Genomic DNA, 25960 nt, shown 5'->3' on the forward strand with positions numbered 1-25960 from the left:
AAAATGTAAGCTGTGAATTGGTTCAGTTCTTCTGGAGAACAATTCAGAATTAAAGACAAAAAAGCAGTGATAAAAAGATGTTGGTTGGTTGACTGGTTTTTTTAAAAGAACCTTCTTCAAGTTATTTTGTCCTAAACCCTCAGTTTTAGGCCACACTGTATCAAGCCTAGTCAAAATGAATCTAAAAAGATCACACCAGATCTAGGTTGATCATAAAGATCTCCATGTGAGGAAAAATCATAGCACTATTAATTTCAGAGTATTACTGAGACAAAAGTACTTTGAAAAAATATAAAATAATATAGAAATAAGAATTAATAATTCTTGCTAAAATTAAAGATTTTACTTTTTATATTCTTTTCCCAATAAAATCAACTTAATTATCAATGATGTTCTGTTTGCAGTTAATCTATTATAACCATTCCAAAACTGTGCCTAAGAGAGGACTCACAGAGAGGGACAGCTTTATGTTTCAAAAATAAATATAGGTTATATTCCTTTTAAATATATATATATACTGTTTCCCTCTTAGTGAAAAATAAGAATCAGTTGGATTGTTATTTTAGAGGTCATGATGTATTATGAAGGAGAAAAGTACTCTGCTTTTATGGTTTTGTTCAGGCAATTCTCTGTGCTTGGAGTGTCCCTTCCTCCTTTTTAACTGTTAAATTACTACCAATCCTTTAAAATTCAATTGAAATACCACTCCTTCCATGAAGTCTTTCTTGCTTGCCTCTCCTTAGTGACCCTTTCTTTCAGGCATAACTAATACATTCACAATTGCATTATTATATGAATTCTTCCTTTCACTTCTTTAACCTAATTTCCCTATGACTTTCACTTCAAGCTCTAGTCAAATGTACTTGAAAATACTAGGAGACTTTCCTAACTGCTCCTTAGTCTCATACATAATCTACACCTCACTCCCTCACCATGGACATGGCAGGTGTTTCTCAAGGTTCTATCCTAGGCCCTCTTTTCTCCTCTCGCTATACTTAGCAGCTCCCACAAGTTTAACTAGCTAGGTGGTGCGATGTATCATCAGAACTGGATTGGGGAAAATCTGAGCTTTAGTCCAGCTTTGGGTGCTACCTAACTCTGGACTTAATTTGGGTTTTCTCATCTGTTAAAGTCTGTTGGGAGGATAAATAATCGTAAAGCCCTTTGCAAACCTTAAAACATTGTATAAATTGCTAGTTATCATAACAATAAATCACTTGCACTCTTAGTCTCTCTCTTGAATGTCTATCCAGCATCACCCTGTATCTGTTTTTTTTTTTTTTTTTTAAATAACTTATTATTGACAGAACCCATGCCAGGGTAATTTTTTTTACAACATTATCTCTTGCACTCACTTCTGTTCTGATTTTTCCTCTCCCTCTCTCCACCCCCTCCCCCAGATGGCAAGCAGTCTTATACATGTTAAATATGTCACAGTATAGATACAATATATATGTGCAGAACCGAACAGATCTCTTGTTGCACAGGGAGAATTGGATTCAGAAGGTAGAAATAATCTGGGAAGAAAAACAAAAATGCAAACAGTACATTCATTTCCCAGTGTTCTTTCTTTGGGTGTAGCTGCTTCTGTCCATCTTTGATCAACTGAAACTGAATTAGATCTCTTTATCGAAGAGATCCACTTCCATCAGAATACATCCTCATACAGTATTGTTGTTGAGGTATATAATGATCTCCTGGTTCTGTTCATTTCACTTAGCATCAGTTCATGTAAGTCTCTCCAGTCCTCTTTGTATTCATCCTGCTGGTCATTTCTTACAGAACAATAATATTCCATAACATTCATATACCACAATTTACCCAACCATTCTCCAATTGATGGGCATCCATTCATTTTCCAGTTTATAGCCACTACAAACACACTCTATATCTGTTACACAATTTTAAATGATATCCTGGAACAATTTATACAATAGCAATTAACACCCTAAAGAAAAGTAATTTTGAAAAACTTAAGAATGCTAATTGACTGACCAACCTTGATGGTGGAGGGCTCATGGCAGATGAAACAAAACTTGCTGACAGTAATAGGCTTGAAGTGCAAATTCAGGCTTTTTTTTAAATGGACATGGCCAAAATGGGAATTTGTGTTATTTAACTAAGCTTATCTGTTACAGGACTTTTATTTTTCTTTCTCAGAAGTGGGTGGGGGGGAAGGGAAGGAGGGAATAGGAAGGAAAGAAGAAATATTTTCATTGCATGAAAAAATTTGTTTAAAAACAATGATTAATAACTTCTGAAACTCAACATGTCTAAAGTAGAGTTTAGCTTTTCCCTCTCTCAATTTTTATTTCTGCTGAAGGTACCACCATTTTTCAAGTCCCAGGCTCATAATCTTAGTATTGTCTTTAACTCCTAAACTTCATACATTCAGTCAATTCACAAATCTTGGCATTCCTACCTCCACAACTATGCTGTATATATTTGCATTAATTTACTTTACATCTATGCTGCATGTACATACATCTATCCTTGTCTCCTCCATCACTAGAATGAAAGCAGGGATTGTTTCATTTTTGTTCTTTGTACTTGTATCTCCAGTACCTAACACCATACATGACACATAATGCTGCTTGTTGACTAAATTGATTCAGCACAGGCTTCTGAGAGCAAGTATAACTAAGAATTAGACCTAGATGAAATTCATGGTCTCTTCCTTAAGCTTTCATAGGGGAGATATTAATAAAGACTAGATGTCTTATGCAGAACTAATTTCAAATTTCTTTACTTCTTAAGATATTCCCTCAAATTATCCTCATCAACATATTTTGTTTATATCAGACCTTCCTTCTTCCTCTCCCTCTTTTATGCTCTCTGATCAAAAAGTCAAAATATACTTGATTTTTAAAATTTCCACTTCCCAACAAAAATGGCTTCTTAGCCTCTTTGAAGTTCCAAGTAAAATCCTATCTTACAGAAATCCTTTCCCAACCCCTCTTACTTTCAGTGCATTCCTTTCTTCTATTATATCATTTTTATCTTACATATAGTCTTTGTATAATTTTTTTTTGTATCTTGCTTCCCCATTACATTGTGACTTCCTTTTGTCTCTTTTTGTCACAGTGTATGATACATAGTAGGTCCTTAATAAATGTTTATTGATTGATTCTGTTTTCCTCATTCCGTATTAGATCTTTTCAAAATGGTCACAATATATATTTTCTTCCTGGTTTCATCCATTCTCTTCTAAATTGCACCTACCTAATTCTAATATTTTGCCATTAAAACCTCCCTATGAAAACCTGAGGAGTACTCTTCTCTGCACTAAGCATAAGTTCAAAATTCACTAGATAAGATTTTTGTCATTGTTATGCTGAAACACATAGAATTTAGTCACCTGACTACTACCCTAACAAATCTAAAAAAGAAACGAGAAAAAAATTACTGATCTGAACCATAAAGACAAATCACAACTTCAGCAGCCTTCATTCAACCTTGTTGCTGTTTGTTATTTTCATAATTGAGCTATAGTCTCTTTTCCAAAGGTTTTCCACTATCCCCAAATCTTCTGTACTTTTATACCTACTTATGTCCTTTAAGTTCCTTTCAGGAGCCCTGGATTCAAATTGCTTCTAAATAACCTAGGAGACCTTAGGTAAGTCCCCTTCTCTTACTAGGCTGCTATTCCCTTAGCTACAAAATGCTGAGGCTGGATTACACAACCTCTTAAGTTTGTTTCTACATCTAAATCTATGATTATAGGATCCAACTTAAAATCTTTCCTAATTCCCCCAATTGGAAATGATCTTTCACACTAAAGAATCCTTACAAATAATCTGTATTTTAAATGCCCTCAGAATTTATATAATCATGTATGATAGTAAATTGTCTTATGTGTCTTATCTTTTCTATTTATAATTTCTTTAACAGTAGAGACTACATCTTACTTCTGCATCTCCATTAGCTCCTAGCATAATGTAAACATGTATTAAGTATTTATTAAAATTGTAAAGTCTAAAAGTCTAGATGACCTAGAGAATCAAGAGACTGAAGAATATCTGTTGAAAGTAAACTTAATGGTATAACCTAAAGAGCACTAATCTCAGATACAATGTCAAAGTTCTGGTCCCAGGAATGCTGCTGATACCTGTCACTATTGGAACCACAGCATCACAAAAAGAACTGTTATATTTTTGATGAAAGAACCATGAATCCAAATAGTTAGTCTTATAGGATAATTATTCTTAAATAGGAATTCATTACTAAATAGTATTCATGACTCACTAATGCTAAAGGGACTAGCAAATAATTTATATGGACTTAGCTTTAAAAAATGATCTAGCACTTATGAGCATGCTATTTTCAACTTTATTTCACCAAAAATGGTCCACAATTCAGTTTACAAACTTTTATGCTTGATAATAACAACACTTTGTTCAGGGTTGAGCACAATGTTGAACTCAGAATTCCCTTCAGTAGAAGGATGCATGCTGCATCCAACTGAATCCCTTATCATATGACTTAATTTGACCCTTGAACTAAATGTCTTTGGCATTTTGGAATTTGACTTTCCTTACACTACTGCAGTTACTATGTTTCTAATCTGGGTTTGTCATAGTCTGCTATCCATGAGATAATTTATTAAGCCACACCGACTCATATCAAGTACTCTGCTGATCAAGCGATTATAAGTAACCAGAAACTATCACATCACAGAAGGAAACATCAGAGATGAATACAGCTGAGCTATTTGGCAAAAGTAAAATACTCAGCAGGGTTTGTTCTTTCATGAAGATTCAGATGCCAAACACCTTTCAACATACAGTGATATGACACTGACATTATGAAGCATTTGTGTGTGTGTGTGAGATATATATATATAATTTATTATTCTTTTTAACATTAATTTTTTCCAATTCTTTGAAAAATCAATTTTTGACATTTGTGTTTATAAAATTTTGAGTTTCAAATTTTTCTCCTTCTCTCCCTTCTTCCTAAAATGGTAAGCAATTTGATATATATATATATATATATATATATATATATATATATATATATATATATATATATATATATATATATATATATATATTTATATATATTTATATATTTGCAATTGTGTAAAACATATTTCCATAATAATCATGTTGTGAAAGAAACAGACCACAAGGGAAAAAAATTTACAAAGTTAAAAATAATGTGCTTTTGATCTACATTTACCATCTGGTTGTGGATAGCATTTTCCATCATGAATCTACTATAGTTATCTTAGATCATTATACTGCTGAAAAGAACTCAGTCATTCATAATTGATCATTACACAAGGTTGCTATTATTGTGTACAATGTTTTCCTGGTTCTGCTTATTTCACTTTGTGTCAGTTTGTATAAATCTACCTCTTCATCTTTTCTTATTGTACAATAATATTCCATTCCATTCATAAACCACACTTTATTCAGTCATACTTCAATTGATAGACATCCCCTAAATTTTCAATTTTTTGTCATTATGAAAAGAATTGTTCAAATATTTTTGGGCAGGTAGGTCCTTTTTCCTTTTTATATGATTTCTCTGGGATACAGAACTACTAGTGATATTGCTGAATCCAAAGGTATATAGTTTGGTTGTTCTTTTGGGCATAGTTACAGACTGCTCTCCAGAATAGTGAGATCAGTTCACAACTCCATCAATAGTGCACTAGTGTTCCAATTTTCCCATATCACTTCCAACTGTTGTCATTTTCCTTTTTCATCATATTAGGTAATCTGATAGGCTTGATATGATGCCTCAAAGTTGTTTTAATCTGCATTTCTCTAATCAACAGTGAGTTACAGCATTTTTCATGACTATAGACAGCTTTGATAATTTTGTTTGAAAATGTTTAAATCGTACCCATTTTGATCTCATCTTGGTACATGATATAAGATGTTAGTTTATATTTAGTTGGTGCAATGCTATTTTCTTGTTTTCTGAGCAGTTTTTGTCAAATAGTTGAGTTCTAGGGTCTTTGGATTTATTAAGTACTAGGTTACTCTAATCATTTACAACTGTGTTTTGTGTACCTAATCTATTCCATTGATCTACAACTCTATTTCTTAGCCAATATGAAATAGCTTTAATGATTACAGCTTTATAATACGGTTTGTGATTTGGTACTGCTAAGCTATTTTCTTTTGCTTTTTTCCTCCCCATCAATTCCCTTGATATTCTTGACCTTTTATTCTTCCAGATGAATGTTATTTTTTTTTTTCTAGTTCTATATGACACTGGATAACTAAATTAGTAAATTAGGAATTGTCATGTATTATACTGGCTTGGCCCACTCATAAGTAAGTGATATTTTTTGTTTAAATTGGATTTTATCTGTGTGAAAAGTGTTTTGTAATTATATTCATGTAAAGACTCCCAAGTATTTTATATTGTCAATGGAATTTCTCTTTCTATTTCTTGATGGTGAGCTTTGTTTCTTATATACAGAAACATTGATTTACATGGGTTTGTTTTATATCCTGCAACTTTGCTAAAGTTGTTCATTATTTCAACTAGTTTTTTTAGTGAATTCTCTAAGGATATGACCATTTCATCTGTAAAGAGTGAACATTTTGTTTCTTCACTGACTATTCCATAATTCCTTCAATTTCTTTTTCTTCCCTTATTGCTTTAGCAATTTCTAGTACCATAATAATAATAGTGTTTTTATTAGTCATCTTTGCTTCATCCACCCCTGATTTTACAGGGTAGACTTCCAGCTTATCCCCATTGCACATAATTTGCTGATGGTTTTAGATAAATACTATTTTTCATTGGAAGGAAAGCAGTCTTTGTTCCTATTCTTTCTAGTGTTTTTAAAATGAATTAAGTACTGTATTTTGTCTAAAGCTTTTTCAATATCTATTGAAATAATCATATAATTTCTATTGATTTTGTTATTAATAAGGTCAATTGTGCTGATAGTTTTCTTAATCTAGAACTAGAGGGCACATGACTAATGCAGAAATTTATTTTACAGGATTATACATATTTGTAATGGGTTTTGTTTTTCTTGACTTTTTAATGAATGGGGGGAGAAGTATGGAGACAAATCTGGATCTAAAGATTTTTAAAGAAAGAATTTTAAAGTCTCTGTGTGATTCAATATGGGTACAGAAATTTTTCTTACCTTGCAGGAAAGCAGGAAGGGAAGGAGATATGAGAAGAGGGAAGGATGATAGAAGAAAGGATATATTGGGGAGGGAGTAGTCAGAAGGAGTGAAGGATGGATAAGGTGTAAGAAGAGGGAGAACAGAATAAATGGGGAAGGAGCAATAGTAATTGTGAAGAGAATTTTAAAGGAAGTTTGTCTGATGAAGGCCTCTTTTCTCAAATGTGTAGAGGAATTGAGTCAAACTTAAGAAAAATAAAAGCCATTCCCCAATTGATAAATAATCAAAAGATAAGAACTCTGCCCAAAGAGCGATAAAGAGATTTTTAAAAAGAGGAAAGATCTATATGTACAAAAATATGTATAAGCAGCTCTTCTGTCAGGGCAAAGAATCAGAAATTGAAGGGATGCCTATTATCTGGGGAATGGCTGAATCAACTGGTATGAGATTATGATGGAATACTATTGTTCTATAAGAAATGATAAGTAGGATGCTCTCAGAAAGAGGTGGAAAGTCCTCCATGAGCTCATGCAAAATGAAATGTACTATGTACAAAGTAATAGCAATGTTGTGTGATGATCAGCTCTGAATGACTTTGCTATTCTCAGCAATACAACAATACCAGATCTCTGGGTATAGATAGCATTTTCATCATAAGGATCTGATTGTGTCTGAATACAGATTGAAGCATACTTAAAAAAAAAAAAACTTTATTTTTCTTAAAGTGTTTTGTTTTGTTTTTTTTCTGGGGTGGGGGAAGGAGGGAGATTAGAGATCAGTTTTCTTTTTCAAGATGACGTTTTTTTTTACTGAGGCAATTGGGTTAAGTGACTTGCCCAGGGTCACACAGCCAGGAAGTCTAAAGCCAGATTTAAATCCAGGTCCTCCTGACTTCAGGGCTGGTGCTCTATCCACTGCACCACCTAGCTGCCCCTGCAACATGACTTTTATGAAAATGTTTGGTATAACTTTACATATGCTTTCTTAATGGAGGGAGGGAGAAAGAAGGATGGGAGAGAACCTGGAACGCAAATTTTTAAAAACAATTGTAAAAAAATTTATTTTACATGTAACTGGGAAAAAATATATAGATACACACACACACACACACACACACACACACACACACACACACACACACCAAAAAAGTATCTGTGTGAATTTAAAAATTTCTTACATTAAAAAAGAAAAAAATTAAAAAATAAGTACAATTATTATAAAATATTTGTGAGTATACTTATCAAGGCACACAAAAGAACAAAACATTCTTTACAGAAATGAAGACAGATCATTTAATTCTAAGTAATTAGAAAAATATTAATTGTTCACAATTGAGCCAGGCCCATTAATGTAATAAAAATGACAGAGTAACCTAAATAAGACAAAAGAATCTGACTTAACTACTGCTGTTTGACTCATCACTCACTGATTCATCAACATTTCTATATTTGTAACTTCCAGTTTATCTTTGATATTTCTATCTCTAACCCCTCTCTTATCTAATCAGTTACCAGGTCCTATTGGTTCCAGCTCAGCAATATCTCTCTAGTCACTCCCCTTCTCCCTATTTCAAATGTTTCATTTATGGCACAAGCCCTTATCACCACCTGCATGAACTTTATCATATATGTGTCATGAACATATCACCACCTCAATGGAACAAATGTTCCTTAGAAAAAGTGAATATGAATTCATCCTGTCTTTGTCTCCTCATCCTTTAATAGGTAATACATAGTAAGTGCTTAAAAGCTGGTAATTAACTGATGCAATAACTTCCTTTCAGGTTTTCCTACATTCTAACTTTTCCTTTATACTGATGTTAGGAAAATCTTTCTTATACACAGATGTGGTCCATTACCCTTCTGAAAAAAAAATTTCACTACTTCATATTAAATTTGAAATTAATTTGCTCAGCATTCATGACCCTGTACAAGCCAAGTCTTACAGCTGTTCTCCATTCTTAAAATGCTCTCCTCCCTCCTTATTCTCTTTCTACTCCTTGAATTCCTACCTTACTTTTAGAGTCCAAGTAAAATGCTACATCATTCAAAGAGGCAGAAAAGTACAGAACACACTCACAGGATAGTGTTCAATCCAATTTGAAAGTAGATGTGTCTTTCTGTGAATTTGGGGGTTTTGTGTTGGATTGAATACATTTTTAAGGTAGTAGGAATACTGCAATTATTTTGTATTTTCCTGTCTTACTTTTATATCCCTGATGCCATGGTCCTTTTTGAGAATGAAAGATAAACAATAGGAAAAAATGTCTGGTCAGCTAATTCAATATAGTAATGTGGAACAGAATTTGCTCTGCTTTCAAGAGGTTTCCTGATTGGTTTCAAATGAACCAAAAATACAAGTGAAAGGGCTTCACTTATCATGTTTTACTAAATAAGTTCCAAAAGTAATTCTCTAGAAGGAGATACCTCTCTCCTATTCTCAAAGACATGAAAGATCAAAATATTCCATATGTAAAGATAGATCAAGCCAGTCCTAGGGAGCTGTAGCTGAATAACTTAGGAAATTTAGAATCACCTAGCCTAAAACTACACTGATTTGTTTTATTTGTATTTTCAATAACATTACCCAGATCTATTATATCTGAGAATATCCAAGGACACCTACATTATATTTCTATCCATATCATGGTTATAGTAGTGAAGATTAAGAAGAGCAGACTGATATAGAAGATATTTCTGAGATAGAACTGAATAAACTGGTAACAGTGTATATGAATTACATAGGTATATTGTTTCTGAATTTTCACACTTTTCCTTTATAAATGAATTCTGAGGGGGGGAAAAACCATTCTTCTTATTTTAAAATGTGTAATAGCCAGAGCAAAAGATGAAATGGGAAAAAGTAGGTACCAGAATGGTACAGTGGCAACAGCAGCAGAAGGTGAATTTAGAAATAATTAAGGACTGAATTAAATGTTTTCTCTTCACCCTTACCCTTTTTCCTTCTCCATAGATTGGAAGGATCCTTAGGCTGCATAAGGACCTAAGAGACACAGTGGGAAATTTAAAAATAATAAAAAGAGGAAAGCCCTAAGTTGAAGAGATTGGTTCCAGGCAGAAGAAATGATTGTTTCACTAACGCCCTAAGTCTAGAACCTAAGGAAGGTTCCTTTACAGACTAAAGCAGAGTAAAAGAAGGAAAAAATTACAAGAGTAGGATGAAGATTGAGCCACATACAAGGTTTCTGAACTTCAGTCATTATGCAATACAGCCACCAAAGAATTTGAAGGAATAATCTGAAATGGTCAAACATCTGTATTCAGAACATGAAATTAACAAAGAACAGGAAGGGAGCAAGACTGAGGGCAGGAAGAGTGCTAAGTAAAATATTTCAAGTGCCCGGGAAGACTTACACCAGACTGATGATAGCAGAAATGGAGATGAGAAGCTTCAGAAGCAGAAATCAACAGTAGTTAGCAACTAACTGGATTCTGGCAGTAGAGAAGTTGGCTGACAGAAATTCTAAGCCTAGGTTATAGAGAGAAAAGTAATGCCATTGAAAGCAATGGCAATGAAATTGTGAGCTAGTAAACATTTCCTCAGATTGATAGGTTGCTAACTATTTCAATAAATAACCTCTTCAACCCTAGCCAATAAATGGAAGAAAGGGGAAGGTTACATTGCACTCTCTGAGCTTCTATTCACTTACCTTCCAAACAGTGGCAAGACAGATGAGAGGAAAACCTACTCCACAATACATAAATTCCTATATATTTATAGAGGACAGTAACTATTATGCTAATTCAATCCATGAGATGCTAAAAAATTAACAAGAATAAGGAAGAACATTTAATATGAAATTTACTTACAAGGAGTCCCTCTTCTGGCCTCCTCCATAGTTACTCTGACATAAGGCTTACTGAAGTCAATTTCAACTTCATCTGAAAATGGGGCTGGCTCCTTTAAGCCCTTTAAGAAAAACAAAGGAGAAGAAACAGTTAGCTTTCATCCAAAAAAAAAAAAAAAAGATGACAACCAAATTACTAGAGGGAGAACAAATTTTAAAAAACAACAATTAAATTAAATATCTACATGGTATAATCAAGTCTCTTTTTAACATGTGGCTAAGAGAAGTGATCCTTATGGAATAAGCTCAGAGATTCAGGTAGAGGTTTTTCCTACAGTTCTTAAGGAATATTACCCCAACTTTATATTCTTGGGTTTCTCGAATATTAGATTCCTGTTTTTTATTGCTTTGGTTTCTTGTTTATCTAGTCTATTCCACTGATCTATTTTCCCCCATATTTATTTAAACCATCATCAAATAGTTTTGATAATAATTTGTACTGAGAAACTTTTTGGTATTTCTCCATTGCAAATAAAGCTCAATCTAGTTTTGCAAAAAAGCTTTTTATCACATTAAAGAAGAATCTTTCTTCTATGCCTTTTAATGGTTTTCAACTTAAATGAGTTTTGTAATTTGTCAGACAAAAGTCAAGTTTAGACCAAAACTTTCTATCATATGCCACAATAAGCTCAAAAAAAAAAAAAAAAAAGACTCGAATGTTTAGTGTCATAAAAAATTGGAGAATTCTTAGTCAAACAAAGGAAAGAAAGACAATCATAAAAATGAAAACATTTGAGTTATGTTATATAAAATTAAAAATATTTTGCACAAACCAATCAAGGCAGGTAGAATTTTTAAAAACAGTTAAAAGGAAAAGATTTTTGTATCAACCATTATTGATAAACATTTGTTTGATAACAAGACATGTAAGGAATTCAATACCTGTTATGTACCAGGCATAACACTGGGTACAAAAATACAAGGAAAGAAAAAAAATGAAAGTCCCTTACCTCGAAAAATTTATATTCTACTAGGAAAATACAATATACATTCAAAAGAGTAAATATACAATAGACAGAAATATAATTAAGAGAAGTAAGGGACTTAAGAATCGTTCCTATGAAATAACATTTGAAATAAGCCTGAAAAGGACATGAGAATTCCTAGCAGCAGAGGGGAGTAAAGAGAGCATTCATTTCAGACATAGGGAACATCTTGTGCAAAGATGTGGAAGTGGGAGATGAGGCGTCAAGCACCAGGAACAACAAGTAGATCAGGTTTACCTACATAGAGTTGAACATGGAGGTGGTAATGGCAATGTGTAATCAGTCTGGGAAAATACGTTGAAACCAGATTGTGAAAGGCTTTAAATTCCAAAAAGAGGAGTTTGTGTTTTTCCCTTGGAAAAATATGGAACCAATAAAGCCTTTTGAACAAGTAATGTAATGTAATCATGAAGAATGACCTGTGCTTTAGGAATGGCAATTTGGTAGCCATGTGAGAGGGGAGAGATTAAAAGAACAATTAAGTTGAGATAAGAGATAATGAGAGCCTGACCTAGAGCAGTAAATGTAATGGAATGTTATTATTGAAAATAAGATATGATAAATATAACTTCCAGCAAAGATGGAGGTCAGAACAAAAACAAAATGATCCTGAAATTTGTACCAGACCAAATAATGATTTTAAAAAAAAAAAACACAAAGCAATTTTAAAACTATAGTAAATTACTCCTTCCATTATAGAATTACATAAAAAGTCAGTCAAAAGCTCAGGAGCAAAAGAACTGGGGGACTACCAGCAAAGCAAATGTGGGCAAATTAGCTCCTTAGAGATTTGCTTGGATAGGAAATCTCAAAGGGGGTGATAAACTAGGTGATGAGAGATTTTCAGAATAATTTTGCTGTTGTATGGCTATGGTATTAATGTCACACTGACTCACTATCCTACTTAATCACTGTGACTTTCCCAAATCATCCTTCTTCAAACCTCCCATGATAATTCTCTTCCAACCCTCTCTGTTGGTATCTTGCTTTATTGTCACTGGAAAAATTAAGGTCATTTGCTAAGAGCTTCCTCTTCATCTCACATGATCCAGATGCCTCCGACTACTACAAATAACTCCACCTTCACTGTCTGTGTTTTACTTAACCAAGGCAAAACTTTGTACATACACAAGTGATCCCTATGTATCCTATCTTCTTTAGCAGATTACCCCTTCTTTCACTTATCATTATCTCCTTGTTTCCTTCATGCTTTTCTATTACCTACAAATATTCTCATTTCTTCTCCATTATCAAAAAATTCACTATTTGACAAAACTGCTGGGAAAATTGGAAACTAGTATGGCAGAAACTAGGCACCGATTCACACTTAACACCATATACCAAGATAAGGTCAAAATGGATTCATGATCTAGACATAAAGAATGATATAAATAAATTAGAAGAACATAGGATAGTTTACCTCTCAGATCTGTGGAAGAGAAAGAAGTTTGTGATCAAAGAACTAGAGATAATTATAGATCACAAAACAGATATTTTTGATTGCATTAAGTTAAAAAGTTTTTGTAAAATAAAACTAATGCAGACAAGATTAGAAGGGAAGCAATAAACTGGGAAAAATTTTTACATTCAAAGATTCTGATAAAGCCCTCACTTCCAAAATATATAGAGAACTAATTCAAATTTATAAGAAATCAAGCCATTCTCCAATTGATAAATGGTTAAAGGATATGAACAGACAATTTTCAGATGAAGAAATTGAAACTATTTGTGGACATATGAAAAGGTGATCCAAATCACTATTGATCAGAGAAATGCAAATTAAGACAACTCTGAGATACCACTACACACCTCTCAGACTGGCTAAGATGACAGGAAAAAATGATGATGAATGCTGGAGGGGATGTGGGAAAAGTGGGACACTGATACATTGTTGGTGAAGTTGTGAATGAATCCAACCATTCTGGAGAGCAATATGGAACTATGCTTAAAAAGCTATCTCACTGTGCATATCCTTTGACCCAGCAGTGTCTTTACTGGGCCTGTATCCCAAAGAGATCTTAAAGAAGGGAAAAGGACTCACATGTGCAAAAATGTGTGTGGCAGCCCTTTTTGTAATAGCTAGAAACTAGAAACTGAGGGGATGTCCATCAATTGGAGAATGGCTGAATAAATTATGGTATACGAATGTTATGGAATACAATTGTTCTATAAGAAACAACCAGCAGGATGATTTCAGAGAAGCCTGGAGAGACTTATATGAACTGATGCTAAGTGAAATGAGTAGAACCAGAAGATTATACATGGCAACAACAAGACTATACAACGATCAATTCTGATGGACGTGGTTCTCTTCAACATTAAGATGATTCAAATCAGTTCCAATTGTTCAGTAATGAAGAGAATCATCTACACTCAGAGAAAGAACTGTGGGAACAATGTGGAATACAACATAACATTTCTCACTCTGTTATTTGCTTGCATTTTGTTTTCCTTCTCAGTTTTTCTTTTTCTTCCTTCTTGATCTGATTTTTCTTATGCAGCAAGATAACTGTATAAATATGTATACATATATTGGATTTTTAAAACATATTTAACATGTATTACACTACTTGCCATCTAGGGGAAAGGGTAAGGGAAGGAGGGGAAAATTTGTAACAGAAGGTTTTTGCAAGGGTCAATGTTGAAAAATTACCCATCCATATTTTTTGTAAATAAAAAGTTATAATAATTTTTTTTTAAAGTTCACTACAATGGGGAATGTTGGAGGGGATGTGGGAAAACAGGGACACTGATACATTGTTGGTGGAATTGTGAACACATCCAGCCATTCTGGAGAGCAATTTGGAACTATGCTCAAAAAGTTATCAAGCTGTGCATACCCTTTGATCCAGCAGTGTTTCTACTGGGCTTATACCCCAAAGAGATACTAAAGAAAGGAAAGGGACCTGTATGTGCCAAAATGTTTGTGGCAGCCCTGTTTGTAGTGGCTAGAAGCTGGAAAATGAAAGGATGTCCATCAATTGGAGAATGGTTGAGTAAATTGTGGTATATGAACGTTATGGAATATTATTGTTCTGTAAGGAATGACCAGCAGGATGAATACAGAGAGGACTGGCAAGACTTACATGAACTGATGCTGAGTGAAATGAGCAGAACCAGGAGATCATTACATACCTCAACAATGATACTGTTTGAGGATGTATTCTGATGGAAGTGGACCTCTTTGATAAAGAGAACCTTAATTGATCAAAGATGGACAAAAGCAGCTACACCCAGAGAAAGAACACTGGAAATGAATATAAACTGCTTGCATTTATGTTTTTCCTCCTGGGTTATTTATACCTTCTGAATTCAATTCTCCCTGTGCAACAAGAAAACTGTTTGGTTCTGCACACATATATTGTATCTAGGATATACTGCAACCCATTCAACATGTAAAAGACTCTTGCCATCTGGGGGAAAGGGGTGGAGGGAGGGAGGGGAAAAATCGGAACAGAAATGAATGCAAGGGATAATGCTGTAAAAAATTACCCTGGCATGCGTTCTATCAATAAAAAATTATTTAAAAAAATAAAATAAAATAAAAAATAAAAAGTTCACTACAAATATATTTATACTTCCATTCCTCTCACTTCGTTCTGCAGTTTAATCTCTTTATTCAACCAAAACTGCTCTCTTCAAAGTTATCTCTTGTCACATTCTTCTGCATATGTCTATAGCATTTGACACTATTAATTACCCTCTTTTTGAGAATTTCTATTTTCTAGGTTTTGGGGACACTATTCCTGATTCTCCTACCTATCTGATTGTTTCTTCTCAGTCTTTTTTGTTGAATTTTCATTCAGGTCATATATGCAACTGTAGATGTCGCATGACACCTATCTCTACTTCCTCTACACTATTTCACTTGATTTTATCAGCTTCTATGGATTCAATTATCATCTCCATGCTGATGATACTCGAATCCACTTATCCAGCTTTAAGATCTTTGCTGATCTCCAGTCTTATATCTGTCTATGGGATATTTCAAACTAGATGTCTTATAGATATCTTGAACTCATTATCTTTCCCCCCTAAATCCTTCCTATTCCAAACTTCCCTATTACTGCTACCATCATCTTCCCAGACTCAATCATCCAGATTCACATCCTAAATGTCTTCTTTGACTCTTCACTTCCTCTCAGCCCATTTGCCAAAATCTATTGATTTAATTTTATAACATCATTAGTATATGTTCCATCCTCTATTTTGATGCTGTTACCACTGTTATAAAGGTAGGATTTTAACACTGAATGCTTGGACTACTACAAAAGCCTCCTGGTTGTTTTCCTCATCACAAGACTCTCCCAACTCCAGTCCATCTACTACTCAGCTGACAAAGTGATCTTCCCCAAAGTGCGTATCTTACTAATCAATAAATTCCAGTGGCTCCCTATAACCTCCAAAATCCAATATAAAATTCTGTTTGGAATTCAAAGCCATTCTTCACCTGTTGTCTTCCCCCTCTACCTACCTTCCACGGCCACATTTCTATAGACTTTTAATTTCCCACTATACAGGCTATAATCTAGGAACACTGGCCTCCTTGCAATAAGACATTCCATTTTCCAACTCCATGAATTTCTCACTTGCTATCCTCACTTCCTGAAATTCTCTCCCTTCTCATCTATCTTTTGGCTTCCCTGACTTCATTCAAGTGTTAGCAAAACTTTCACCTCCTACAAGAAGCTTTTCCCAATTCCCTTCAATTCTAGTGCCTTCTATGGATTATTTCCATGTATGATGACAGCTAGGACTCTTTTTTTTTCTTTTTATCTCTAACGCTTAAGGCAGTGCCTGGTCCATAGTACGTGCTTAATGTTTATTGAATGACAGATAGATATTAATTTTTTGCCTTTCATCTTTAAAGATGATTACATTAATGCTAATGGAAGTCAATTTTTAATTGCCCACAGTCAGGCAAAAAGTAATTTAAAAAAAATTTTAACAATAGTTTTTTACTCTTTAAATATATGCAAAGATAGTTTTCAACATTCACCCTTGCTAAAGCTTGTGTTCTAAATTTTTTCTTCTCTTCCCTCCCTCTCCTAGACAATAAGTAATACAATACAGGTTAAACATGTGCAATTCTTCTAAACATATTTCCACATTTATCATGCTGCACAAGAAAAATCAGATCAGAAAGGGGAGGAAATGAGAAAGATTAAAAAAAAAAAGATGAAAATACTATGTTGTGATCCACATTCAGTCCCTCATAATCCTCTTTCTGGATGCAGATGGTTCTTTCCATCACAAATCTATTGGAATTATTCGGAATCATCTCATTGTTGAAAAAAGCCAGGTCTATCAGAGTTGATCATCCCACAGTCTTGTTGTTGCTATGTACAATGTTTTTATGGTTCTACTCACTTCACTTAGCATCGTTCATGTAAGCCTCTCCAAGCCTCTCTGAAATCATCCTCTTGACCATTTCTTATAGAATAATAATATTCCATAACATTCATATATCATAACTTCTTCAGCCATTCTCCAACTGATGGGAATCCACTCAATTTTTAGTTCCTCGTCACCATAAAAAGGGCTGCCACAAAATTTTTGCACATCAACAAGTATATGTCAAACATAACATTATTATCAATTATACTCAAGCCCTGATAGGATATATTGCTGACCACCTTTCAAAGAAGTCTAAAGAGCCTTCCCTGGCTTTATTTGACACCTTCCATATTTAACATCTGCTTATTAAGCAAATGTGAAGTATTATATGTGAAGTATTATACCCGTAACCCTTCAGGCTTCTTGGCATACTACCCTTATGTTCCAAAACATCATAAATATTGCTGTCTTATCTGTGTATTAAACTAATTTCAATCTCTCAATCATGATTAAGTTATTGGTGAACTACAATTAAAAACCTTCTGCTATTGTCACATCTATTTTCTATCCTAAGAATTCTAGTTATTTACTTTTTTTTTTTTTTTTGGCTGAGGCAATTAGGGTTAAATGACTTGTCCAGGGTCACACAGCTAGTAAGTGTTAAGTGTCGGAGACCACATTTGAATTCAGGTCCTCCTGACTTCAGGGTTGGTGCTCTATCCACAGTGCCACCTAGCTGACCCCAGATTATTTACATTTAACAACAAGCTATTTGCTTTTATCCATAACTCTTGACAATGAATTAACCTATTCCTGACAAGTCCTAAAGTTTAAAGAACAAAACCAAAAACAAAACCCTATCCTTCACAGGTCCTCTGTGCAAGAATCCCATAAAGAAAATTTGTTTTTTAAATATATTTAAAAGATAATTTGTTTATTTTAAAATTTAGTTACCCCATTCTCGACACTCAAGTCCAAAACCTATCGGCCATGACAAGACATTATGTTTCTATTAATGTAGCCAAAAATCAGATTAATTTTTTTGGCAGCCATATCAAAAAGATGATTCCTTTTGAGTTTGCAACCCCAGATCTTTTTTCAAAGGAACTGCTATCTATCTAATTTGCCTCATTCTTCCTGGGAAGGGCATTCTTAAGTTGGCAAGGCCATTGAAGGAAAACCAGGATGGCCTCAAGGTCATACTATGAGAACAAAAGGATACAATTCAGAATTCCTTTTTCCTTTAAAATTCAGGTATTAAATACTAAAAGAGAATTGAGAAGGAAAATCCATTTATATAATATTCACTTTTACCATCAATCCCAATAAAAAAATCTATACCATAAATTATATTGCAACCTATGACCAAAAAAAAAAAAAAAAAAGCCAAAAAACCCCCCAACAGTCCTCTTGTAACCTTCTTAAGCTCTCCATCTGTAAACAGGTATTTGGGAAACAATGGCTTGATTAAGTTTATTAATTCACTAGATTTCTAGAGCACTTTTTAACTTTAAGGAGTATCTTGGATTTTTCAGCAGTGGGTCAAAACTCAATGTGGATGATACAGGTAAAGACGACCAGTGCTCTGTAAGTTAAGCACACATAAAAATGAGAAACACTTGTATTTTTTGGAACACTTTTACCATTTACTGATTGTACAATAAAAGGAACTGAAAACTTCAAGGGAGTTGGCAATGTTTCTGGGGAAAGGCTTGATGAAATATTACAGAGCTGAGAGAGAGTAGAGAGAGAGTGGAAAGGTTGGGAAACAGTCTTGGGTCTTAAGTTTCCCATGTGAGATATACTTAAAGTATGAACGAAAGAAGGCTTTGGGAATAAGAAGCAATAAAATGAACACTGATTTTTTTTTTTTTTTTTTGGGCAGCAAAATAGAGAGGAATCTGGGTACAAGAACTGAATTCACTGGAAAAATAAGTGGGGTTAAATTGAAAATCCTAAATTAGATATGTGGTTAGAATCCCTATTTTCCTCAATTCATTGCTGAAGCCTGCTATTTGGTCATAATCTGTACTTAACATGTCCAAATTTTATCAATATTCCTTCCAAACTTTTGTATAAAGTAGCTCGCCTAAATTGTGAATTATACTACACCTGCACAGACAGATTAAGCCTTGTGAAAACTGTGTGAACAAGGAATCTGTTAATTAAGAGAACATGCAACATTGATCTCATCAATGTTATTTCAATTCCTTTTAAAGATGAGAAATGTCAAAACAAAAAATTCCTTGTTTACTTACAAAGCTGCGAGGTATTTTGGCAAGAACCCCATCTTCTTCTGTTGCCCCATTAGGTCCAGTCGATTCTCTCCTCCTTTTCCTCGAATTCAATTTGGTTGAATTTGTTGTATCCATTTTCTCTAACCTAAACATAAAAGATGAGATGTTCTTCTTACTAAGGAAGAAAAAGGAAGCTAATATTTCAGTGACAACAACAACAAATGTACTCAACAAATGATCAAATCCAAAGTATTCCTTTCTACAAAGTATGCCAGTTTCATTTGGCATAAGCAGTAATACTCGATAAGACAGAAATAGTGAATGATGCTTCTGAAAGAGTTCCACCTTTATTCCCTTTTACTTTAATTATCTCTTAATAAGGAATACTTACTAAAATCTACCTTTGACATCCGTCTCTTGGAAACTAGCTAGGATGTCAAAAGTAAATTTCACCTGTTCATGATTTTGCTACATAGATCCATGGCCAGCATTCCCCAATTGATAAATGGTCAAAGGATATGAACAGACAATTTTCAGATGAAGAAATTGAAACTATTTGTGGACATATGAAAAAGTGCTCCAAATCACTACTGGTCAGAGAAATGAAAATTAAGACAACTCTGAGATACCACTACACACCTCTCAGATTGGCTAAGATGATAGGAAGAAATGATGGTGAACGCTAGAGGAGATGTGGGAAAAGTGGGATACTAATGCATTGTTGGTGGAGCTGTGAATGGATCCAACCATTCTGGAGAACAATTTGGAACTATGCTCAAAAAGCTATCAAACTGTGCATATCCTTCAATCCAGCAGTGTTCCTACTGGGTTTATATCCTAAAGAGATCTTAAAGGAGGGAAAGGGACCCACATGTGCAAAAATGTTTGTGGCAGCCCTTTTTGTAGTGGCAAGAAACTGGAAACTGAATGGATGCTGATCAATTGGAAAATAGCTGAATAAGTTATGGTATATGAATGTTATGGGATATTATTGTTCTGTAATGATGATGTTTTCAGACCAACAAGATGATGTCAGAGAAACCTGGAGAAACTTACATGAATTGATGCTAAGTGAAATGTGCAGAACCAAGAGATCATTATACATGGTAACAACAAGACTATATGATGATCAATTCTGATGGACTTGGATCTCTTCAACAATGAGATGATTCGAACCAATTCGATTTGTTCAGTGATGAAGAGAGTCATCTACACCCAGAGAGAGAACCATGGGAACAGAGTATATCACACAACATAGCATTCTCACTCTCTCTGTTGTTTGCTTGTATTTTGTTTTCTTTCCCAGGTTCTTTTTTTCCTTCTTGATCTGATTTTTCTTGTACAACAAGCTAACTGTATAAATATATATACTTATATATATGATATATATTTTAACATATTTAACATGTACTAGACTACCTGCCATCTAGAGAAGGGGATGAGAAGAAGGAGGGGAAATTTTAGAATAGAAGGTTTTGCAAGGGTCAATGCTGAAAAATTACCTATGCATATGTTTTGTAAATAAAAAGCTTTAATAAAAATAAATTTAAAAGAACCATGGCTAGTACAAATTTTTATGACTGTACCATACATTGCTGATTCATGTTACAGACTTCTTTGTTTGAGGCTATGTTTCAATGAGTACTTGACACTTTTTTTTGCTCTCATTCTTCTAAGTCTTATCTACTTTAACTTTTTAAACTACAGATTCTTGGGTGTCTGATGCCTTGTTTTCTTTTGCCTGTGGCTAGCCCAGTGTAGTTATATCATGAGAAAGCACTGCTTCAGTATTCTAGTAATCTCAGGGAGGGCATATAATAAGCAAGAACAATTCAGACTTAAGTGAGAAGGGAAAGAACCTAGAGGATCCAGGTAGAAGGTAGTCTAGACAGTGGGAGAAAAATGTTTGGGGGCAGGGACCATATCTCAAATATACATATTTTAAATTTTCCATAGTACTTACCATTATTCTATCATGAAACTCAGTGAATACTTTTTGAAGGTAAGAATAGATGGGAGATAGAGAGTTGGGGGACAGAAGTTTAGATATATATATATTACAAGGAACCTATGCTGCTAGACAGTTTAATTTAGTCTTGATCATCTTATTTCTTCTTATAAGGTTTAAGATAGTACCCCTCTCAGGGGTATCTGCTTAAAAAAAAAATTCTAAGATCAGCAAATCAGCAGCCAAAAACCAGGATCCAGATAGCTAATTAGACAGACAAAACTTTTTTGATCTTCTGCCCTCTCCTCTCCCCATCCCTTCACCTTCATGCTCCACAAAAAGCAGCTCCTTGTATTTTGGTGTTCTCTTGCTTAGTGTAGTATATGCAACTCTTTGTTGAATAGAATTGTCTGAGCAAAACCTGAGCAGGAGCTTTTAGTGGAGGGCTACAACAGGAAGATAGAGGATACTTGTAGGAAGTTGCCTTCCCAGCTAAAGATACTTATATCTCTCATGTGGAATTTACTTCAAGAATAACCTGATAAGACAATTACAAAGTCCAGCTGTCACAGGAATAACTGAATGACAGATTCATATTCACTGACCATTTTATCAATTGGGGAATAACTCATATTCTTCTAAATTTGACTCAATTCTTTCTATATATTTGAGAAATGAAGCTTTTTTTTTTTTTTTTCAGAAAAACCTGCCATAATATTGGGGTAAGGTTTTTGGGGGTACTTTTTTGTTCCTTTCCTCCTAATCTTGGCTCCACTGCTTTTATTTGTACAAAACCTTTTAAATTTAATATAGTCAATATTATTCATTTTACATCTTGTAATACTATTTCTTGTTTGGTCATAAATTCTTTCCTTATCCATAGAACTAATTAATGGGTAAAATTTTCCATGATCCCTAATTTCCTTATGATATCATCTTTTCACATCTAAATTATGTGTCCATTTTGACCTAATCTCACTCTGTGGTGTGAGATATTGACCTATACATTGCTTCTACCAAACAACTTTTCCAGTCTTCCCATCAATTTTTCTCAAGTAATAAGTTCTTGTCTCAAAAGCTTGAATCTCTGGGTTTATCAAACATGAGATCTGGTCATTCACTACTATGTATTTTATACTAACCTATTCCACTGATCTACCACTCTATTCTTAGCCAATACTAAATTGTCTGGGGGCAGCTAGACAAAAAAGTGGATAGAGTGCTAGATCTGGACTCAGGAAGACATCTTTTCCAAGTTCAACTCTGGTCTCAGACATTTACTAGATTATGTGACCCTGGGCAGGTCATTTAACCCTATTTGCCTCCATTTCACATCTATAAAATGAGTTGGAGGAAGAAATGCCAAACTATTCAAGTACTTTTGCGAAAAAAAGCCCAAAATACACTGTGAAATAAATGCAATGTAAAACTGTTTTGATGATTATTGATTAATAAAACAGTTTGAGACCTGGCCACTTTTTTTCACTCCCCCTTTTCCCCACAAATTCTCTCAACATTCTCGACCTTTTGTTCTTCTGTATAAATTTTGTTACTATTTTTTCTTGTACTAATTAGTTCTACTTAGTACCTTGTTTCAGGTTCTGGCCCAAAACATCTTCTTGTAAGATCAGATCAACTCTAATTAGTTAGCAGTTTGTAAAGATTCCAGTATCTCCCCCTTTCTTTTGTTTTAGAACATAGGGTGGTCATGACCTCCCTGACTTCTCAAGGAGGTGAGAACTCCCCAAAGAAGGTGATCACACCTTCCCTGACACCTCAGGAAGGGAGATGAAAATACCAAAGGAAATAGGAAGTCAAATCAGATTAGCGGGTTTCTGAAGGGGCTCACTAGAAACAAGCACACATAAATCCATCAATATGGGCCAGAACTTTGAAACAGATATACATGGTATACGTAAATCCATCAATATGGGAGGCATTATACATAATTTACATAAGCACATAGCAATATAACACAGGCTAGTAGTAATGTAACAAATAACATGAATCATCCTGAAAATTTACACATGTCCATAAGTCCTAGAAATAGTCCAAAAGGATTCCATTGTCCATTAGTTCATGTGCCAGGAATCTAATAGTTCCTATAAGCCCTGAAGTACTGCAAAAGTCTCATCAACAATTTTTCATCTTAAGGAATCCAATGATTCTTGCTGTTTTTTCAAGAACTGAAACAGTCTTATTTTGTCTTAGGAAATCCAATGATTCCTGAAAATTTTAAAAGTCCTTTTAACAGTCTCATTGTCAGCCATCTGATTCTTTCTCCATCTGTGGAAATATAAGCAGATCCTCTTCCCCAAGCAGTTAACCTAATTCCCTTCTATTTACCAAGTTTGGGATTTCTCCTCATCATCCTCACATTGGAGCTGTTTGCACTGGATATTGCCTTTTTGTCTTAAAAGGCCTGTATTCTTCCCAACTGTAATCCTGATTGCTTTTCTGTTGGTTGATGACATCAGAGTCCTGAATTTCTAAAGTCTCTCTGGGTGTAACCTCAGCTGCTATCATGCCCCACCTGTCCTTTGATTGATACTTTGGAGTTGGGCCCTGCCTCTACTTCCTCTGGGTCAATATACATTTAGAGGCCCAGTGAAAGCCTCGGTTACATTTTGGACATGGGGTTTTGGGTTTTCTCTCACCCTGCCTTCTCATTTTATCTCTGTATCTACATTGGGCTCTTAGATGTCCAACTTTTCCACACTGAAAACATTGACGAGTTTCTCTAGAATTCCTTTGCCAAGAAGGACCTTGTCTTTCCATGTTCATCATAGTTTGGGTATAATAAGCATTTGTGCCCACTGTGGCACAGCGTCTTATGATTTCCTCCAAAGGAGCATCTTTGTCTAGCCTCCATATAATTCTTTTGCAAACCTCATTGGCATTTTCCTTAGCCAAATGTCTAGTGATTATTTCTGTTGCTGCATTGTCTCCAATGGTTGTTATTACAGCTGTTTGCAAACGTCCCACAAAATCTGCAAAAGAGGTTCATTGGGACCTTGCTCTATTTTTGTAAAAGCATTATTTCCATCTTTCTGTCCAGGGAGAGAATTCCAAGCTATTATTGCAGCCTTAGAAATTTGCTCATACACTGTTATGTGATAATAAATCTGTTCTGAACTCTCTGCATACTGACCTTCACCAGCTACTTGGTCAAAAGCAACTTGTACAATAGCTCCTGTTTGCCTATTGCGTTGGGCTTGAATCCTACATAATTCATGAAACTCCAAAAGCCACAATAAATTTTGTCCCAGTTCTAGACATGTTCTCGCTATGGATTTCCAGTCATTTGGGGTTAGGATTTCATAAAACAAATTATCTAGTAATATCTTCACATAAGATGATGTAGCCCCATAAAGAGTGCAACCCTTTTTCAAATCTTTAATTTTTCCCAAATTAAAAGGAGTATATTTTCTCTCTTTTTGACCTGAAGAGTTGATCTTTTCAATCACAGGATATGCGTTTATAAAATCAGATATATCTTCTCCTTCATTTTTTGCTTTAATTAATTTAATTAATGCTTTTTCTAATCTTGTCAAATTCTGCTTTACAGGAGAAGCTGACTGTGTTTCTGTCTCTCTCCCTCCCCCTTGTTCCACCCATGAAGGGTTAATTGAGAGGGGAGGGTCATGAGATGTGGAATCACCTAATTCCTTCTGCTGTGAAGTATCATACTCAGAATTGTACTTAACTCCATTCTTATCTGATTCTTGCTCCTTTTCACCTGATATAGTTGACACCTCTCACTGCTGCTGTTTCTTCTTTTTCCTTATTTTAATACTTATAAAATTTCCTAAAGCTAGTTGTATTAAATTATATGTATTAAGTATGTCTTTGGAAATTGAGTTAGGCCCATTTTTATTATAGAATTGACAAAGATCCTCTCCTACCAATTTCCATTCATTTAGATCTAATTCCTTTTCCAGAGAGAAACAAGGACATATGTCCTTTACAGTTTGTAAAAGTTCAGTGATTTGCTGTAAACTTATAATTAAACCTTGGCTTTCCATAACTGACAATGCTCCCTAAACATTTTCCTTGAACAGAAACAGGCTGTTTTCTAAATATCTGTCCCATCTTAGATGAAATTCTACTTTAACTCTTCTAAAAAAATTTCTTTGTTGCACTCACCCTAATTTCTGGGTCAAGAAGACTTTTCCACTGGATCAGGATCAGAGGCTTTTCCACTGGAATCAGGATTTTGTCAGTCTCATGTTCAGGGCGCCATATTGTGGTGATCTTCTTTTAAAATAAGTTTAATAGTTCTCTCTGGGGGAGATTTTCTTGGAGGCAGCTTTAGTATCAGTTTGGATCAATAATTACCCCAAATGCAGCCAGGTGATAAAAGTTCAGATCTTTTATTATCTCCAATATAGCCCAGTTAGCTTAGAGGTCTATCTCTTTGCTTGGTTCCAAGAGCTCTTGCTGCCTTGTCCTTTTCTTCTGCCTCTGCTTTCTTCAGCCTC

General features: G+C 34.4%; 1 protein-coding gene across 3 annotated transcripts in view; it reads right to left on the reverse strand.

Moving 5' to 3' along the window:
- Positions 1-25960, reverse strand: part of PCYT1A (phosphate cytidylyltransferase 1A, choline) — a 69226-nt gene that overhangs the window by 16781 nt on the left and 26485 nt on the right. For 2 of the 3 annotated variants that reach the window (XM_051985524.1, XM_051985525.1), the window contains 2 exons: positions 19553-19676; positions 10934-11033 (listed from right to left, as the gene is read on the reverse strand). In XM_051985524.1, the coding sequence (XP_051841484.1) occupies positions 10934-11033; positions 19553-19676 (224 nt within the window). Of the gene's footprint in view, positions 1-10933; positions 11034-19552; positions 20756-25960 lie in introns of those variants that run through there. The other variant, XM_051985523.1, reaches the window with a different exon arrangement.

The sequence above is a fragment of the Antechinus flavipes genome, chromosome 3 (genome assembly GCF_016432865.1).
Source record: "Antechinus flavipes isolate AdamAnt ecotype Samford, QLD, Australia chromosome 3, AdamAnt_v2, whole genome shotgun sequence".
Lineage (NCBI taxonomy): Eukaryota > Metazoa > Chordata > Mammalia > Dasyuromorphia > Dasyuridae > Antechinus > Antechinus flavipes.